The sequence below is a fragment of the Indicator indicator genome, chromosome 2 (assembly GCF_027791375.1).
Source record: "Indicator indicator isolate 239-I01 chromosome 2, UM_Iind_1.1, whole genome shotgun sequence".
Taxonomy (NCBI): Eukaryota; Metazoa; Chordata; class Aves; order Piciformes; family Indicatoridae; genus Indicator; species Indicator indicator.
In genome coordinates, this window is record NC_072011.1 from 20,077,784 (window position 1) to 20,098,782 (window position 20,999).

Genomic DNA, 20,999 nt, shown 5'->3' on the forward strand with positions numbered 1-20,999 from the left:
ATCAGGACTGCAAGAAGCTTTTAGAAGATGAAAGAACATCGGTACAAAAAAAAAAACCAAAACAATAAAATTTCCACAGAAACTCTTATGTAAATGTTCCTACAGCTCAGCTCAACAGACCCTTGAAGCCTACATTTCTTTTTTTTGAAGTCCCAAAAAATATTTTTGGGGTGTTTGCTCTAGTAAAAATTATACATATGAACAATTTTATGTTGCATCATGACCTTCTATGAGAAAAGCCTCAGAAATCATAGCTTACAACAAAAAAACAAGCAAAGCTGAAAATTAACAGAAGAATCTTAAATCCATCAAAGTCAATGTTTCTAGCAATTTTGATAAAAATTTGGGCAAGATTATTAATGTGGTATTTGGGAGTTGGGGGGGTATTTTTTAATTTAATTTAATTTAATTTAATTTCCCTTTGATTTAATACACTTCAGCTGAATAAAATTAGTTGCTTCCTCCTTTAGGAGCCATATCAGCTGTCCAATGAAGTTAACAGACAGGAAGGCAGACACCAATGCTGAGGATTTGTTGATTGCTGCGTACATACCACCTTTCATCATTCCCACTTCATAGCATTTTCTTAGTCGGCAAGCCTGGCAGCTCTTTCTTCTGTTCTTGTCAATGGTGCACTGGTTAGTAGCAGGACACATATAGTCATTGTGCCCTGTAAAATCAGTGGGAAAGTAAGGATAAAGTTATACACAGACATAACAAAACTGCCTACAGTACTCTCTAATTCTTCATTGAGTATTCAGTACAGCGTCTAACATCTTGGGATGAAGGTAGAGTTACCTCCAGAATCTAAGATGAAAGTATTGATACAGATAGTGAAACTAACATCTATTCACAAGTTCTTTAATAGTACCTTTAAAAATGAAAATGACAACGTCTGTAGAATAAGAAAAATAATTGACAGTTAAAGCAGTCACAAAAGAGGATAGGTTAATATGAACAAGTCCCTTGACTTCTGTGTTAGCCTGAGAAATACAATGCCATCTGGTCCAAGTGCCTGTGTTGGTATTTAACCAATAGACTGCACAAAATGGCTAAACATTTATAGAAATAAAAAGATCTATACACAGAACATTTTTTAATATCTACCACATTGTGGGGTAGTTAAGAAACAAACAGCAACATAAAATGGAAGCAAAGATCACAAATTAATTGCATCTCAGGGATAAATTAGTCTCTAATTCCGATCATGTCTACTGATATATGTAAAAACCTTTTGTGATGACAAATTTTTAAATTACCATATGCTGCAACCACGTTTGCTGCTGATACCTTTTCCTTCAGAGCTCCACTTCCTCATTTCTTACCTTCTACATCTGACTTCATATTACAAACATTTTCAGCATTCAATATATTTTTGCTGTCAGAAAGCTTCTATTACAATTTTCTCTTGCTTAAACCTGTTAGAAAATTGTTTTCCAAACAACAGTTTAGCAAGGACAAATATGACTATCCAAAATTATCTTATTAATGCTCTGTATTCATCTGAATATAACTAAGGTCCTGCACAAAATGAAACAATTTTACTGCAGAACTGTTTGTTCTTTCTTTTAGGTCAAGGGATCAGCTTGAAGTAGAGCGGGGTGGAGGTTTGACAGAGGCCTTGGTCTCATCAAATCATTTACCCTTGACTAGAAATTAGAAAATAGAGTAAAAATTACGATCAGATTACAGCAGGAACATCTGGTCTCTAATGCTACATAACTGGATCAAATCAAAATAAGCAGCCAAACTGTAAGCTTGTTAATACAGTGACAGCTGACCACACACTGTCTCAAGTAGGCAGAATTACTACTTTTTAGGTCTGCTTGACAGAACAGTAATATACTGTAAAAATTTGAATCCACAGGCTTTGCTCCAGCACTGAGGAAAAAGGTAGAACAGAAACATTACCTCAAACTCAGCAGGAAGGGCCATTTTAATTTTCAGTTCCTCTGGTATGATACAGACTATATCTGATTCAAAACATTTCACATGTAAGAAAAAAAAAACAGTCTCAACCATACAAAAATGCAGTATCTACAGGAAAAAGGAGCAAAAAGAGAAAGCCACATTTTAAAGAAAATGCACACTAAAAAGCAGCAAAAGATTGTGCCACCTGACCTCAATCATCAACCTTGTCTTTAATCCAACCTCCGAAATAGCATGAGACAAACTAAGTAAGACTGACAGAGTCTGGTCTTCTTCACAGTGAACTTAAAAGGCAAATTCACAAGGCAAACAAGTGCAGGATCTGAATTCAGAAAAAAAAATCAGATCATCATTTAGCTGTCTGTAAAATAGGAAAAAATAAAGAAAAAGAAAACCATAAATAATTAAAATAAAGTTAACATTATGTAAAGATCAAAAATCAAGTGGAGTCAGTATCTGCAGGGCAGCCATCCTTTTTCACAGTGCTGATGGGGATGACAACCTTTTCTTTTGCTCTGAACATGGAATTCCTTATACAAACTGCAAACATTTGGGAACTCATTTGCGTTGTAGAATAGTACATTAATAATATTGTTGGTGATAGAGTGCAGTCCCTGCTGAAATTCATATGATTCGTATTACCATAATTTTACACTGGAAAGTTTTATCTTAAATATATGCTTTAAAGGTTAGTATAATTAGTCTGTTTTCATGTAGATGACCTTAGATGCAGCTTAGACAATCCACTCTTCTTTCAAAGTGCTCGACAAACTTCACAGAATAAACCTGTCAAATTTTGAATGAAAAATGTGCATGTGAGGGGCAGATGTCGTCACAAGTGCCATAGGAATGTCACTTTTTAGACCTCATATTTCATAGAACTTTAGGGTGAAGATAATACATTTAGTATTTCTCATGGTTTTTTGTTTACACAAACCAACATGCCTTCAGAAGACTGGAAAATATGTAAGCAATGAGAAGGAAAACAATTGATAATTAGAGTATAAAGTAGAAATTGCTATCAATCAATCAGGGAAGAAGAAACAAAGGGAAGAAGGAAGACAAGAACCTTTCCTGCTTCTCCACAATACCATCTCATTTCAAGTATTCCGTCACAGAAATTGAGGAAGGAATTTTCCTTTGCAAGGCACAGACAGAACGGCCTTGGGGCTTTTTAGCCTAGAGAAGGGAAGACTAAGGGGAGATCTTATCCATACTTATAAATACTTTATGAGTGGGTGTCAGAAGGATGGGACCAGTGCTTTTTTTCAGTGATGTCCAGTGACAAGACAAGAGGTAACAAACCTGAACATAGGAAATTCCATCCAAACATGAGGTGGAACTTCTTTACTTTGAGGGTGGTAAAGCATGGGAACAGGCTGCTCAGAGAGGTAGCGGAGTCTCCATTTCTGGAGTCATTTAAAACTTGCCTGGACACTGTCCTGTGCAACCTGCTCTAGGTGAACCTGCTTTATTAGCTGCAGGGTTGGACTAGATAACCTCAAGAGGTCCCTTCAAACCCCTGTCATTCTGTGATTCTGTGATTTCTTATCGGTGGGAACTGTAAACATGACGGTGGGACACATCAACTGGTGCCCAATTGCCCTACACTTCATTTTCATTGTGTCCAAAGAGTAATACATACTAAGAGAGAGTCTAGTTAGGACATTTGGATAGCCAGTATCACAGGAATAGTGAGAGGAAGAAATATCTTCATCAATCATTAATACTTGTAAAGAGAAACACATCCCAATTGGACTCTGTGGTTTTACTGTGGTTTTTAAACACACACAACCTGCACGAAAATTGAAGGCAGGGAGTTTAAGAGGGCAAATGCCTAATTTTAATCCTCTATGATTAATATCTATGATTTGCACTATCATCAGCTACTAAGGAAGACTTCGAAAAGATATTGGAGGAGCTTGCAGAAGGGTGGTCTGATTTTCTTGTGATAACTAATTGCACATTTTAAACCACTATGAATAACATTAAGTAATGTTATAGCACTTTATTATGCACTAAAGTCTTTCCAGTACAGGGTGCAAAGATCTGGCTCTTTCCTCAAAGCATTCTTTTAGACGTAACAATCTGTATGATAATGATCAACAGTAAAGAGAAGGAGGATAAGGAAGCAAAGTGTGACAAAGATAATGGTTGAAATTAGGATGGGTTTGAGTTTATCCTAACCCAGCCTATCACAAAGGATCTTTTGCTTACTGCACATGCAGTCTGACTTTATTTTGTCACTGTGAGTCATGTGGTTAGCATTTATGTTCAGAGACTCAGCATTGCCTAAGGATTCTCAAGATAGCTGTGGTGTTTGCAACAGTCCATGCTAGGATCAGAGTGGGTGGATGCTTGAATATGGAGTGTTTTGCTGTTTGAACTTTTAGTCACCAAAACACTCTATATTTCTTTAAAGTCAAGAGATACTACACTCAGCAGAGCACTAAAGCATCTGTGTATTTCTAACATGTAGTAGAGCACAGTATATATGGTTAAAGTATGTGCTTGAATGTTTCAGTGATTTGTTTTGCAGAGCTGAGTTCATTTTGTCCTTCATCAGCAGGGATGAAAACTGGATTCATGTTACTATATGAGCAGCAATTAACATGACACAGAAATACTTTTTTTTCTCTTAAACATGCAAACGTGCTCTGTTCCAATGACCACCAAGATCAGCCTAAGGGAATGATTAGTTTAAGTAGTACAAAAGTTTTGCAAAAAAATGAACTAAAGAAATGGACATGTCAGCATGCCAGCTTAAGAATGGTTAATCACAATTCTACAAAACAAACAAAGGTATATTTTTGTCAGGTGAATTTTCTGTGACAACTAATTGATTCATAATCCATTTCAAACAAAGGTAATAATAAATATAATTTTACTAATATGTGCTCTTCCCTTCATTATCATTTCAGGCCTCATGTCACAAAAATTTCATCAACTATTCTTGATCTATCTGCAGAAGGCATCTGCCAGGTTAGCCACTACCTGTGGAAACACCAGGTCCTTCTATGATCTCATTCTGACAGTCAAATTAGCAGAATTTCATACACATAGGTGAAGGGAAGGCTACAGTTGTAGACTTTATCCACACCTTAAGGTGCCAAGCAAGTGACAGGTGAGAATTCTGCAGTCAAAAAGTAAAATCTTGGAAAGAAGAAGACCCAACAGCAAGTGAAACAGAAAGTTTTCATAAATGGTAAAAACAAAAAGCAATAGCACCTATACATTACAAATGCTAGCCCAATATAAACAAATGTTCAATGTAAAATAAAAAGCTGTATCGATTTTACATTAAAGTGCTTCAATAAAACTGTACCAAGTGTTTTTAAAATCTCACTCTTTCATAACAAGTTTCACAAAAGAACAGAAGGTTATGTCTGATTCTTTCATAAGCACAGACACTCAAACTCACAGCTTAATTATCCTCAAATAAATCTTTTGGATTTGGAATTTGGGTTTTCTTAGCAATGACCCAGCACTGCTGAGAAGATTAACCATTTTCTGTTTATAAAATAGCAAGATATTACTACATGTGACAGTATTGAAAATTACCTAGAAGATCATAAAGCATACTTCTTTTGCATCCAGTGAAGAAGTACTGTGCATACCTTGGAAAGAAAAACATGGAACCACTGAATAATGAGAAAGAAGGAAAGGTTAAAATCTATGTACACTGTATGTCTTTCAGCTGTCATGCAGCTCCCATTCTGAGTTTTCCCCTTCTAGTAAAAATCTTCTTGCCTTCATGTATGCACAGCACTGTTCATATGACAAGTTAATTCAAGCCAAATGATTATGATACAACTGATTTCTTTAACCTTTCCATATATATTTCATCTAGTGGGAAAATTTATGAAAGAATGAGAATGGACATTGCATGAGGATATTGAACCTGCTGCCATCTCTTCACTTTGATAATGCATGGTCAAATATACTGAGAAAGTACAATATACGATAAGTAAACCACTAGTTAAGTTTATCAGTATGTAAATACATAATTATATTTTCTCCAACAGTCCTAAAATTTTGTGTTTCATTTGTTATTTTAGGATTATGATACTATGTTTAAAGCCTACTTCTACCCAAATTCCATTCTCTTTTTTTTTTTTTTTTTAATTCTAGACAAGGTAACAAAATAAGAACTATCTTTTTAGCTCATGACAAATAAAAATATTCCAATCCAGATCCCAATCTCCACAAAATATGGCATGGAGTGTGGCATCTATTTTCTGTTTCCCTATCTGGTAAACCACAATTGCTTTAAATCCTTGGCAGATGATTAAACCAAGAGCTGCATTAAAGCAAACACTCCCACCATCTCTGATCACTCCAGAGACAAAAAGCATTTTCAGATAGAGTTGTAAACAAGCCATAGATATCTTATTCCCATAGACTTTGAATTAAATCTTGTGTATTTTTAGCTTCCCAGTTTATCTGAGCTAAAAAGGGAAGGGGTGAAATTCTTCTACAGAAAAATGCCACAGCTAACAGAGAGGCCAAAAGCTAAAAATGTTGAAAATTACTCTCACGCACTTAAAATTCAATAAACTAGTCCCAACAAAAAAATTAATACAACTCTATTGACAAGTTTTATCTAGTCTTACACTTCGATCTTTTGGTATCTGGTACCTTACAATTTGCAAGGAGCTTTAATGTATTTATCCTCATAGAACTGATGTAAAGGAAGTGTTGGTATTTCTTTATATCAGGGCAGAGTACAGGAAAGAGACATGGATGGGATTCTCACTGCAGAGTGTGCAGTAGACATTGGCATTTCTAAGCACACTGAGTGCTCTGCATTGAATTCTGTGAAACTAAAACTGTAGTACAGGCAACTTGTGCTTTGTTAAATTATTATACTAATCTTTAACATTAACAAAGCCCCTTTTCTGCTTATGTACTACTTTATCATGCAAAGTAAAACCTAGTAACACTATTCTTTCATCTACTGTTATATATCTGCAGACCCTGTTTTTTTTCACTTGTACTCTGTCATCCATATTCTGTAGAAGATTCATCCATTTCATAGTCAGAAGGGTCAACAAAGATAACTTGCTCTGTTTTCCTGTATATCTCCAGCCACATTTTAGAGTGTGTTTGTGTTATGTGTAACAAGGAAGTCCAACTATTTAACAATTTGTAAACAAATTAAATCAAATCTTTGAGAGAAATACTTAGTCTTACTCAAAGAATTCAGACAATGAGACATTTACTAGATCTATTACTAAATTATACCAGCAGGTAATTGCCATACTGGTTCTTTTACAGCAGCTCTGAACTAGTACACATACTCCAATAATTTGTTAATAGTCTCCTTTTGGAAATAAATTATGTCAAAAATCACTTCATGCATTTCCAGTACATTAACCATTTTAGTAATCTCACGTAGTTCCCTCTAATTCAATTTCTACTTTTCAAAAGTGACTGCAAAGGACAATTTAACCTACAGAAAGTCTGAAAGTCTGTGGTAGTGAAACTCACAGGATCACTTTAAATCAATAACCCATCTGAATTGAATAGGGTTACAAACACATATTTCCCTTTATATGCTCTAAAATGAAGAACAGTTAAGCACTTTGCTGCTGGACAAATGTGTTCCCTTGTAATTTGTAATTGTATTTATTTTCCCTGTGTGAATATTTTGAACTGCTGATGGACTGAATGAACCCTGAGCTAGGAGTAATGTGAGTTTCTAACTGAAATACACAAAACACTAAAAGCTGATTATGTTTTTTGTAGCTTGATACACCACAATAATCATATTTCAGAGGAAGTAAAACACCATTAAAGCTAATAATACAGAATACATTAAGTATGGCTTCTAAGTGACAGGAATTTTTTCTAGGAGGTGGAAAAAGCTTTGCACTTAGCAGAAGAACCAGTGACCATATATAAAATCAGGTAACAACAAGTGAGTGTTCTCTACTGTCTGGGAAGGTGTGCTGCCAACTTCAGAAAGGCTTTTCAGCATTGCTTGGGGTGACATTTCATATGTCAACTATAAAAATATAGTTTAGATTATTTCAGTAAAACCAGACTGAAGGATGAACTATCAGAGTTCAATGTGATAATGAAAGCTAATTTTGAATGAGGCTCCATAGTGTTTGTCCTGGATCCATTTCCATACAGTGTTTTCCTCACTGATGTGTAATGGATTGTAGATGGTATTTATGCATGTTAGAAGAACAGAGAAAAGAACAGACTACTTTGCTCGTCATGCAGAAAGACATATTAAATAAATGGCAGGAGTCTATAAGATAAGAATCTCTGCAAACTGGAGATAAACACATGGGGGAAACAGTGCAAAAATAAGGAACAGTATAAATCACTACATTAAACCAGGAATAATCTGATGCACGAAATGATATGGGAAAGAAGTGGTTTCCTTTCTAGAAAAGCTTGCCTGAGTTTATATTGCATCACAGTGATTGTGAGTGAACAGTGTCATGTTTTTTAAATAAAGCATAGTGTCATGGATGTAAAAAAATACCACCAGCTGGCCTTGCAAAGTCATCCTATTGCTCTGTTCAGTACTTATAAAGCACCATACAGAAGGAAATCATGCTTTAAATATGAAAAAAGAAAGAAAAGAAAAAGAAGGGGGGAAAAAAGAGGAGTATTGCTAAAATAGAGCAATTAGAAGATTAGAGGCCTAGGGAAAAAAAGTAAACAAACCCTATGAGAAAAGGTTAGCTAAAACCTTCAGGCTAGGTAAAATGATACCTTTAAAAGTTTTTCTTTAAGTGTAGTAACAATCTGTGCTTTAAAAGCTACTGCAATAGGAAAGAGAATAATTTGTTTTCTGTGGCAGAATAAACAGGAAAATAAGTAATGATTTTAACCTGCAGGAAGAAATATTCAAAATTCATAGCTGTCTTCAAAGATTTGGAGAATAAAACATTGTATTAGGCTACAGGTTTTTAAGAAGCAGTTCAATAAACATATGTAAAGAATTCACAACAGTTAGAATCATAGAATTGTTTCAGTTGGAAAAGACCTTCAAGATCATTGAGTTCAACTATTATCTATCACTACCATGCCTGGTGCTAAACCATGTCACTTAGCATATCTCTGTGTCTTTTAAACACCTTCAGGGATGGGGATTCAGCTACCTCCTTGGAAAGCCTATTCCAGTGTTTAAGAACCCTTTCAGTGAAGAATTTTCTTCTGATACCAAATTTAAACCTTCCCTGGCACAACTTGAGGACATTCCTCTCATCCTATGACTTCATAATAGGGAGAAGAGACCAACAACCACCTCACTAGAATCTCCATTCAGGTAGTTGTGGAGAACAGTAAGGGATCCCCTCAGCCTCCTTTTCTCTTGACTAAACAACCCAAATTCCTTTAACTACTGCTTTGGACCTATTGTCCAAACCCTTCACCAGCTTTGTTGCCCTTCTCTGGACATGCTTCAGTTTGTCCCATCACAGGAAAGAAAGATGGACTAGGGCTCAAGGTCCACTGCAGCCCTATGATTTGCTTAGGCCAAGAAAATAAGGAAGTATTCTGATGTCAAAAGCCTAAGCCACTGCCACATCCATGTTGAAAGTAGCTCATAAAACTCACTAGAAAAATGCCACACACAAAACTCCCTTACTAGGTAAAAAGAGGTATTGACTTTTGCCTTTCAATAGCACTCAAATTTCTGAAACAAGACTACCATTAATTAGGCTGCTAATATTAAACATTTATATAAGTGAACAATGACCAGAGCCTGTTTAACTCAAGGGGCTGTAGAGAAAAAAGATTAAAACCACAAAAATAAATCAAAAGAAGTTTCAGAAGATCTTGGCTGACCACAGTCTGTTAGAGTAGTCCTACTGATGGCTAAACCCTGGTGGGCTTCCCAAACACACACTTTCTAGCCTTTGAACTTCCAACAGTCACTTACCACTCAAATTGGAACCGTGTGTTTTCTACCCTGAGACTAGATATCAATCTGCAGCCCTCTATTTACTGGCATTGATTATATCTGCTAGTGCCACTTAGGTTCATGTTTGTAGTTTTGCACTTTCTGCTGACAACTCATAGAAGCAGTGTACAAGGAGTCTGAGTAGGGAGTTTCTCTCTTCTTGGCTCCAAGAGCTAACAGAATTTGCAGCTGTTACCAAGCAGACTACACAAATACTATGAAAACAGAAGACAATGACGAGAAGTTAAAGCAAACATCACAGAGACCTCCCAAATTAACAATATTGCCATTGATGCATGACAGCATTACCTAAACACTCACTTATTAGGCATGTTTTACCTCTGAAATTCTCTTCAACTCAGACAAAAGTATGTACACATTACCACCACTCTTAGCATTAAAGTTTGAACTACATACTTTCAGCAAAGTACAGATCTATCGCAATGAAGTTAAAACAAGTGATAACACTCAGTCTATTGCCAAAACTCTCCTACTTGATGATCAAAATTCATAACTGTTAAATGTACTTCCCAGCTTCAAGAGTTCCTGCACCTTGGAGGTCACTATATCTTTGTAATCAAGACATAGCTATTCATCCCTTCTCAGATGCCAACCTGATCTTGCTGGACTGGTATTGCCTCTCATCATGCAGTAATTCTTAACTGAATATTTGTGAAATAACCCAGATTTTTGTCTGTGTATACAACTGTATGAAAAGGCAGATAAATTATACCTGAAGAACTTCAGAAGGACACATGAAGGAGGTAGGGAAATAAAATTGGAAATTTCATAAATACTTCAGCAGTTCTGAGATCAAGATATTCTGAAGCATAAGGAGTTACCCCTCATTTGTTCTGACTCCTTTGTGATTGAACCATGGATTCTCAGCCCACTTATGCAGGCATTTGTTGGATGCTTGTCAGATGTGGTAAGAGTAACTCCTTACTGTCCCATACCCTTTGGTGGCTATCCAAAGAAACAAGTGAATTAGAAGGAGAGAAGAATGTGTGAGTCAGAAGGGGCTTTTTAATTTGTAAATGGCATCTGTAAGGCTGATGTTGAAATACATCATCCAGTTCTGACACTGAAATTTTAAAGTCTGTTATGGATGTGGGGGATCAGAAAAGGTGCAAAGACAAAGGACTCAGAAAACAGAAAGATATACAGAAGGGGATTGAAATATTTAGTTCACTTAAGATATCATTTGATTGTAAACAAGTTATAAGAATTTTCCAAAGGAGAACGATACTAGATATGAAGTCTGGTTCATGGATGTGATGTAAAAGCTAAAGTAATTTAAATTAGAGAAGTAATATTTCAGCAGGCAGAAGAACAAATCATCAAAATAAGCAGTCACTGTAAGAAAAGCTCTTGAGCCCACACATTGAAACTGGGAATCTTCTAAAAGATATACCCAAGTTACCGGGCTTTGTACATGTATTTTATACAAAGTTTATATTGGGAGAAGACCATAGTACAGACCTAATGGACCTTCTTGGTCTAAAAATCCATAAATATTTTAGTAGAGAAGTACAGTGTGCTATGGTGTGGCTGCTTGTTATGCTTCTGGATTCAGGTCAGTTGGCCAAGTACACTCCTGAGCCGGGCAAAAAAGAATAAAGCCCTCTTCTATCACCAAGCAACACAGTGTTTTTCATGTCAGATGATTTTTCTCTCCCATGAAACATTATACAGCAATATCAGTCTGCACAGAGTTTTCTCAAAACAAGGTTCCAAATCACTTTTGGGACATTAACAAAACAGACTGACATGGGCAGTTTCAGGAGGCAGTTGAGATTTTCCAACAGCTATCTGTTTTTTAACCAAAATTGAGCAGTTGCATATATTGAGAAACAGTTATTGAGATCGTCTTTTAAAGTTTAACAGGTTTTTTGTTAACAGCAAACAAAAATAACTTAGTGTTTAAAATTCCATCTCCATCTCAGGTAGAGTTCAATGCAGATGTGTGTTTTTTACAAAACTGAAGTATATACTTATTCAAGTAAGCATATCACTGAGAAAAACAGATACACAGGGAGGAAATATCCCACACAGTTTGTTCATTGTTCGTGTCTACACCCATATTTTCCTGTGATTCTATTAAGAATCATACAGAATGTTTGACTACAGTCTATTAAGAACATCAAACTTCAATGTAGTGATTGTCCTATGAACTCTCTGATAAGTATAAAAATATTAGTCATCTCTGCATCTATGTATGTACTGAGAAGCAGAGGACAGAAAAGTGTGGTTGACTTGCATTTAAAGAAAGATAGACTACAAACAGCAACAAAAGTCATTGCCGAAAGCATTTTCTGTTACTTCAGTTTCTACAACTAAGCCCTGAGTACCTCAGTACAGTTCAATCATATGATGCCCAGGAAATTTTTATCCCTTTTTAAAAATGTGCAACATACATACAATGTTAATCCACATATTCTTCTACACACAGAACTACACTTTAATAGTATTCATTCCTAGATACCCAGTCACAACCTATTTAACATTATTACCATCTTGAAGGTAAATGGCATGTTTTCTCATGTATTCTCAATCTGAAAATTGCAGTCATTTTCACAAACTGGACACAGGTGCAATGAGAACATGTAATTGATGAGGCAGTGACCTTGTCTAGATCGAGGAAGAAATTTTTAAAATCCCATAGTTCACCTCAATTGAATATCTATGACTTTAAAAGTCCTTCAGACTGATCAACTGATCACAATTCTCTCAGAAGCACTTTTATTCTTGAATTACTTTCTTGACACTAGTGGGTGTCATTTTTTACAATAGCTATTAATAACAAAAGAGGTGGATCAACTGGAGAAATTAGAGAGGAGTTTAGCAAGGATCAGAAGCATGTTCTACTGAAAGAAGTGGGTTTGTTTAGTCTGAAAAAGAGAAGACTGAAGAAAGATATGATAACAGTCTTCAGCTGTGTAAAAGGTTGTTGTAACAAGCCTTCTTCATGCCCACAAGGGATAGGGCAAGCAGCAATGGGCTTAAATTAGACTTAAAGATTCAGGAAAACATTTTATGGAACACTGGAAACTTAAGATTTAATTCTTTTAATGTTATAAACTTTTAAATTATGTTCTTCAAATACAGCAAGAAGTAACTTTACTAATTGGCATGTTCTGGATCACAAATAGATATTAGATGTATTGCAGAGGACCTCAACTTCTGTCCACATGGACACTAGAGCAAAACCACCCCAGTACTGACAGAACCACAAAACTCAATGAAACAGTCAGTCAAAGCTGAAGGTTTGTGCTGTACAATTACTTGATAATTAACTTACATTTGCTTAGAATATTTTGATTTTTCCTTTGTTGTTGACTTAGTTCCGTTTGGTACAAGGATAGAATTTTTATATCCTAAGAATATTTTTTATTTGATCAGGAGAACTCAAACAAAAAGTAATAAAAAATGCTCAGAAAGGAAGCTATTCTCCCTACATCACAATTTTAAGTAAATCATTCTGATGTTAAGGGAAAAGCATTTCATCCTTTCTCCCTCCAGTGCTGCTTGTTGTTGACCTCTGGCTGTAACCACTCTCTATTCTGAAAATCATTTTGACAAGTCAGGAAATGCAGAAATACAATTGGCCATTAACTAACCACTGTCATTCAAATTATTTTTATTGATGTCTAGTCCACAGCCAATCATTCACTTTATTCTTTAAGGTGAGGAAAATTCTAAGCTGAATGATGGAAGCCTTTTTTAACTGACCTCAGTGGTAGTCATGCAACAAAACAGGCAATAATGACACCTTGTGATATAAGGGGCAAAACTTCTTCACTATATTTACTTTTTTAAAAGGAGCAACTATTTTTTTGCCTATTTATCATCTAGAGATTTAAAAAACTGTAGAAACCTAACTTGACCTTAGTGCTTTACTGGTTTTCTGTTTGAAAAGGAAGAAATCTGTTTTGTTTTCTTCTCACAAATGAGACTTGGGTACTGAACAGTACCCAGATTTTCAGTAGACTCACTTCTTACTCAGTTTAGGAGATGTTGAACAAAGCAAAAAAGCATCCGTTGCACAGAGTGACTGGGACTTAAATCAAGAATTATCTCTGTCACAGTAATTCACATTGTTTCTGATAGACTGGACACGTTGCACAGTATACTTTAAGCCATAGGAGTGTGAAATAAGCCATTCTGTGTACAGTTCAAAGTCCTGCTTTGCTGACAGACACAAACGCTATTTCATCAAGGAAATACTCTTTGTCAGTAGTTACTCTCAAAAGACAATTCACATCTTAAAGAAATTGAGAATTGGATAGAAGCATGTTCCTAATGGAGCACTACATCAAGATTACTAAATCAATCAACATGAATTAATCTTCATCTGACAGAAAATTCTCAAAAAAAACCCAGAATTGTTTTGGATAAGAACTTAATCATAGAAATGAGATACACGTAGCATGAAAGAGGGGTCAGCTTGATCCAATACAGATTTTTAAATTAGATTTCTCACTTCCTCTATGATTAGACATAACTAAAGCAAGGATAACATAGAAATTTTCTTTCCCTTATTAATCTCGGACTAAATAACAATGTATTACATATCTGCTAGAAGCATTCACCAAATATAGACCTAACAATATGAGGGAGAGCACAGCAGCTGCTAATGAAACCCCACTAAATATCATTGTACTGGGATCAAGCTGCAATCTTAAGCAGCTTCACAATATCCTCAAGAGTAAACAGTACAGGTATTTTACCAGAACGCTTAATTACCTTGAATACTCCTTTTGAAAAAAGCTTTGCAGCCCTCACAAGACCAGACACCATAATGGTAGCCTGAAGCATAGTCGTTGCAGACAGCGCAGTAGCGGGTCTCCTTGGTTGACTCCATGGACAGGCTCGCTTTCTCGTTAGTACTGGACATCCTCTCCCGGATGTTGTGGCGCCTGCTGTCAGAGCTTGGCCTGTTAACAGCAAAAAACAAGCATAATTCTTTCAGTGAGGTTAAGTCTCGTACACTCCTGTATCACGAGTAGTGTGGCCAGCAGGAGTAGGGAAGTGGTCGTGCCCCTGTACTCAGCACTGGTGAGGCCACACCTTGAATACTGTGTTCAGTTCAGCTCCTCTCACTACAAGAAAGATATTGAGTTTCTGCAGAACGTCCAGATGTGATGGTTGACCTTTCTCACACTGTTATACCAGAGAAGGTCAACAGAGCTGGTGAAGGATCTAGAGAATAAATCTTATGAGGAGTGGCTGAGAGAACTGAGATTGTTTAGTCTGGAGAAGAGGAGGCCAAGGGGAGACCTTGTTGCTCTCTACAACTATCTAAAAGGAGTGAGGTGGGGTTTGGTCTATTCTCCCTAGTATCTGGTGACAAGATGAGAGGAAATGCACTGACGTTGTGTCACGAGAGGTTTAGATATGATATCAGGAAAAATATATTTGCTAAAAGAGTGATTAGGCATTGGAATAGGTTGCCCAGGGAGTTGACAGAATCACCATTCCTGGAGGTGTTCAAGAAATGTGTGGACATGGCACTTTGAGACATGGTTTAATGACCATGGTGGTCTTAGGTTGAAGGTTGGACTCAATGATCATAGAATCATAGAATCAACCAGGTTGGAAGAGACCTCCAAGGTCATCCAGTCCAACCTATCACCCAGCCCTAAGCAATCAACTAGACCATGGCACTAAGTGCCTCATCCAGTCTCCTCTTGAATGTCTCCAGTGATGGCGACTCCACCACCTCCCTGGGCAGCCCATTCCAATGGGCAATCACCCTCTCTGTGAAGAACTTCCTCCTAACATCCAGCCTATACCTCTCCTGGCACAGCTTGAGACTGTGTCCTCTTGTTCTGGTGCTGGTTGCCTGGGAGAAGAGACCAACCCCCACCTGCCTACAACCTCCCCTCAGGTAGCTGTAGACAGCAATGTAGTCAGCCCTGATCTTAAAGGTCTCTTCCAACCAAAACAATTCTATGATTCTATGATGGTAAGAAAGAGCCAGATCTACTTTTGAAATGACAGGTGAACACAAAATATAATCTTTTTATCACCATCTGTCTGGTTCTAGTTGGAAAGGTGTAGACCCACTAAGATACAGGGAAATTTCTCACAAACCCACTTGATGTTATTAGGCATTATACTTTGAAAAAAATAAAAGCTGTCTGATATATTGTTTTTTCTCAAAACATTACAATGGAATACCGAAGGGTTCAACATGACTGCAGTATCAGTAGGTAACCTCAGAATCTAAGACAAAAATCACTTAAGGTTTGCACCTGAACTTGCAAGTTACTTAAATTATTAACCAAGCTGTTTTCAAGTATTATTACCCAATTAGAGAACCAACTTTCTTTACATTGTCAAAGACTGCATGAAGCAGTCCTATTCTCATTACAATACCACTTTCATAAAAATTGAGAAGTGCTTATAGCATAAGAAAAGTCAGAAAGTATTAAAAATATTTGGTGAAGAATTTTTGTTCTAGTAATAAGGTACATGCTACTAGGCATACTAGGCATACATGTGACCCACACATGCAGTTTGCTGCTGAATGAAAACAAAACAAATCTATAATGTAAATGGCATTGAATTCACATCCAGTGAATCTGCTGAGAGGTTACTATGGGTGGCTGCTGAAGGCATGGTAAACAATATTCAGAAACATTCAGAATGTGAAATTGTCAAAGGAACCAGCATTGAACCCTAGGATTGATCCTGGAAGGCAAACACCTCTTTCAAAACATGCTTTCCAGTAAGAGTCTGTACTTCAAAGCGTTTGAGAGATAAATACAATTGGTTGTGACAGCTTCAGACAAGCTAAAGCATGAAGAATCCTACTGCTTAGAGTAATTATTCACTTACAATGCATGCTTTAATCACTGGTTAGTAACAGGTGTCTCTTGTCTCCCCAGAATCCCAACATTTTCTCAAAGAAAGATATCTTAGGTTTGAGGATATACTGGGAGCTCCCTGTTACAGATATATTTCTACATACCTAATTTTGCCTTACTCCTTTCTTCAGTACTGCAGTGAGAGTGAAGCTTATCAGTGCTTTAAGTATCCAAACAGCAGGTGCCAAGAGGCCAGCCAGACTCTCTTTTCAGTGCTGCCCAGTGACAGGACAGGGGGCAACAGGCACAAAAAAGAACACAGGAATTTTGACCTATACCTAGGGGAAAACTTCTTTACTTTGAGGGTGAAGGAGCAGTGCAACAGCCTGCTCAGAGAAGTGGTGGAGTCGCCTTGCCTGGAGACTTTCAAAACCTGCCTGAATACATTGCTATGCAACCTGCTCTAGGTGAACTTGCTTTAGAAGGTCCCAGAGGTCCCTTCCAACCCCTATCATTCTGTGATTCTGTGAATTGATTTCAATTTTTTACTTCTAAGCACTCATCAAATCTGTTGTTCCTTATCTTGTCCACCCTATTCTCCTTTGCTTGCAAATAGATCACCTAAACCACTTCCTCAGTATAACTTTAATTAGCAACAATGTGGCTTTTTAAAAAGATATACTTTTATGTGTACATAACTAAAAGGTTTTCAATATTTGAAGTAAAACAGAAAGCAAGAAAATAAATGACAATATAATTTTAACAATAATAGACTACTCTGTAGTATGTTATACAAGCTAGGGTTCCCCAAATCATTTTCAGATCAATAAGAAGGATAAATAAATTACAATTCTATAAAATCTAACTTTAAATTTTTCTTTTTTATAAAGCATTTTTTAAAACAGTAAAAAAAAACCTTCAAGTTCCAAAACAATTACATATTTTTGCAGATGTGTGGTAATTATCCACCAACACACACACACACACTTACTAAAGCAATTGTAGTTTCTTTAGTTGTAGTTTCCTTAGTTGAATATTGTAGACAACACTTCAATTAATAGCTAAAACTAAAACAGAGTAAACAAATACCAAATAGTATCAGTCATCACTCAGTCCAGATCATTTAAATTTTCATCTTTTCAGAATATTTATCTTCACTCAGATCAAGAATAGGTTCACAAATATAGTTTTATTAAAATTATATTTATGAATAACAAAAATTTACTGAAATATAGCCTGGGGGAAAAAAGGACAAAACTTTTTCTATCTAGAGCAGATAAGAAATCTTATGAAAAACATACACTCCAAAGAAAATAAGATGCAGTAACAAATAAAGACAGACATATTATGTTGCACTGCTTGTGGTGAGTCTGTTCCACAGGTTCTTTTCATCCCTGGGCAGAAATCAAGGCACTTTTTTAGAGGCAGGCTGCAGGCAAAAGCAATGGGACCACACGCTCCATGTAAGCACACACAGGATCTGTGCTACAAAGGATCACAGACACTCTAGAGAAGCAATGCCACTGCTCACATATGTCCATAATCACCACGCATTTCATATTTGACCTAAACTTCCTTTTTCTTTCTGCACACAAACTTGTTACATTGAAAGAGTGCTATAAATCTATTAATGCAGATCTTCACAAAGCTAAAAGAATGTAAGGATGGCCTTGCTGGCTTCCCACCCCCAAAATCAGTGTCAGTTGAGCACTGCTTGAACAAGGTTTTGCTAAACCAGCCTTGCAGAGTCATTGTATTCAAGCTTCTGTGAACCACAGTGGTAAGCACATCAAAGTACCTCTAGCCCCATCCTTCCCAGAAATAACATCCTGTTAACTCTTTCCATTTATACAATAGAAGTGAAAGCTTGTCATCGATAAACTTTAGTATTTATTAGAGGAGGTGAGGAGGAAATCTTTTGGGGTAAAGATCATCCCAATACACAGAACTTGCTAAATCAAAATAACATCTCAAACTGCCAGTTAGTGCACATCACAGACCACTGATTCTGTGTCCTGACAAAAAATAACAATCAGCTCTTCACCCAGTTTTTAGTTAGGTTTCAACGGTTAGCCTTCTGCAGAACATAGTGCAACAACTTAACCAAACTTTAATAGCTTTGGCAAGATCATCATTCCCAAAATACAATAGCAGAACCTTTTCAACCATTTCCTTTGTAATCCACGCAAACAATAACAAAACAAACACCAAACAAAAATAGACCCAAAGTTCTTGTCCACTATGTTTACCAAAGGGGAACACAAATCAAAAAGAAAGAAAACCCTATATAAAGCCCTCCCTCCAAGGCTCTCACCAAAACAGAACAGATTAGAAAGGAAAAAAACTTATGATTTACTGCTCAATTCCAAATGTAATAATACAGCAGACATAAAATGGAAAGTGTTTTGGATCCTACAAGCAGGATGAACTTGTCTTCCATACTCATTTTCATGTTATGTTGCTCTGAGTTTGCCTTTCAATAAATGTGTTAGCAAATAACAGCTTTTAACATTCACTCATCACCTGAAAGTCTGAACCAGCCAAGAGATCATTAACCCTATGTTGACTGTAAGGTAAAAACAATGTGTATGTGAGGGATTTACAGTTTTTTAATGTAAAATGATTTTTTTACATCACAGTAATCAGACTGAACTGGCACAATGAACTTAGGAAAACCACAGTACATAATCCATCTGTCATCGAGGTAAGGGCCAATTTATTCATAAGTAAGAGGGCTTAAGGGAAAAGTTATTAAAGCAGTAAAAGGAGACACCTTGAAAAATCCTAGTTCTCTAAATTTACTTTCTTAGAAGAAATTTTAATGGGCAGTTGTCAAATCTTTCTTACCAGAATGGATGGAAGTTCCCAACATAAAAAGCCCCCAAACCAATGGCCAAGGTCTAGCACAAATGCTTTCCCAAACACTGGATTTATTATCACACCATTCTAGTATTCACTTAATTAACTATTCCATTAATTAACTTGTTGATAGAAGGTGACTTTCCATGTGGAAAAAAATACTTATGAAAGATCGTTTGAACAGAATTTAGTGCTTGAAAATAAGACTTCTCAAGAAGTACTGCAACAGGAATGACTAAGCATACAAATAAACAGAAAATTGCCAAGTACATTAAGCACCTTAAAACTCTACTCTCAGAAAGTAGCTCCAATGAGTGTGAAGAACACATCATATGCCATGCAAACAAAAATGTTGGCTGAAAATAAATATTGCCAAATGCCTCAGGTTGTAATCAAACTAAATAAAACATGACAAAAGAGAGAGAAAGTCTTCCACAGAGTTATATATCAGAGAGAATCATAGGGTATTCTAGGCTGGATGTGAGCTCAGGAGCTGGCCCTAGTCCAAGGATCACTGACACAAGATGGGCTGTAGCAATGAGGGTGGGTTCCAGAAATAAGACCCAAAATTGGCATTGCTTCCTGGATGATCCTCCACCAGTGATGAATACCAGTGGGGGAGTGATTCCAGGTTCTTCCTGATCTGGGGCTCCAAGCAAGTTTCATTCATACAGCTAAACTCTCTTCCTCCCCAAAACACCTATGCTATCAAGGGAAAAGGAACCCTGCAGAGCTCCTATCTGAACCATGCCCTGGGAGAGAGTAACTCAGCCAGGCCAAACATCTGAGAGTGAAGCTATTAATCAGCAAGAGCCATTGTGTTGGTGTTTGCACCCATGCCTGGCCTTGTCTGGGTAACAAATATATCTGCAGGCCTTACTTGCCCCACTATCCACCATTTATTCCCTGATCGTTAGCAAGTTAACCAAAGTTATACTGAAGTTGAATAATAAAATAATCTTTAAATATTGGCAATATTTCACAATGTATCAGAAAACGTATTTATAGTCAGAGGACTCTGAAATGTTTTCTTTAGAACCAGAATACAATATGAGTTTATTTGGTAGTTAAAGTAGCAGGAAAATTATCTCAGTATTGACTAAGAAATGGCAGCACTGAGGACAGGCTCTGACCACAAGATAACAAAAGTTTTAGTTCCTTAAAACTCTTTATTCAACATAAACCTAAACATTTCCTTTGGCATTAGTTTCATATTCCTCCTTCATTCTTAATCTGGTTATTTTAAAATGAGTGAAATACTACAATGGAATATGCCAAAATTAAACCATCCCATGTGTGAACAAAAATCTCCACTCAAGCTGTTTGCTAAAGCTGGTATAAATATGCACATCCTTTCAGTCCCTTAAAAATTTTGACAAATTTAATCTTTTTCTCACATCTGTCACTAGTGTTTGCAGACTGGATTAAAGCCTAGAGAGGTGTGTCTATGCACTGTCACTGTGCAGTCTATAGCA

General features: G+C 36.5%; 1 protein-coding gene across 1 annotated transcript in view; it reads right to left on the reverse strand.

Annotated features, from left to right (window-relative positions):
- Positions 1 to 20,999, reverse strand: part of ESR1 (estrogen receptor 1) — a 105,321-nt gene that overhangs the window by 63,301 nt on the left and 21,021 nt on the right. Inside the window, exons 2-3 of the mRNA XM_054399308.1 lie at positions 14,600 to 14,790; positions 554 to 670 (exon numbers count right to left, since the gene is read on the reverse strand). Of these exons, the coding sequence (XP_054255283.1) occupies positions 554 to 670; positions 14,600 to 14,790 (308 nt within the window). The remainder of the gene's footprint in view (positions 1 to 553; positions 671 to 14,599; positions 14,791 to 20,999) is intronic.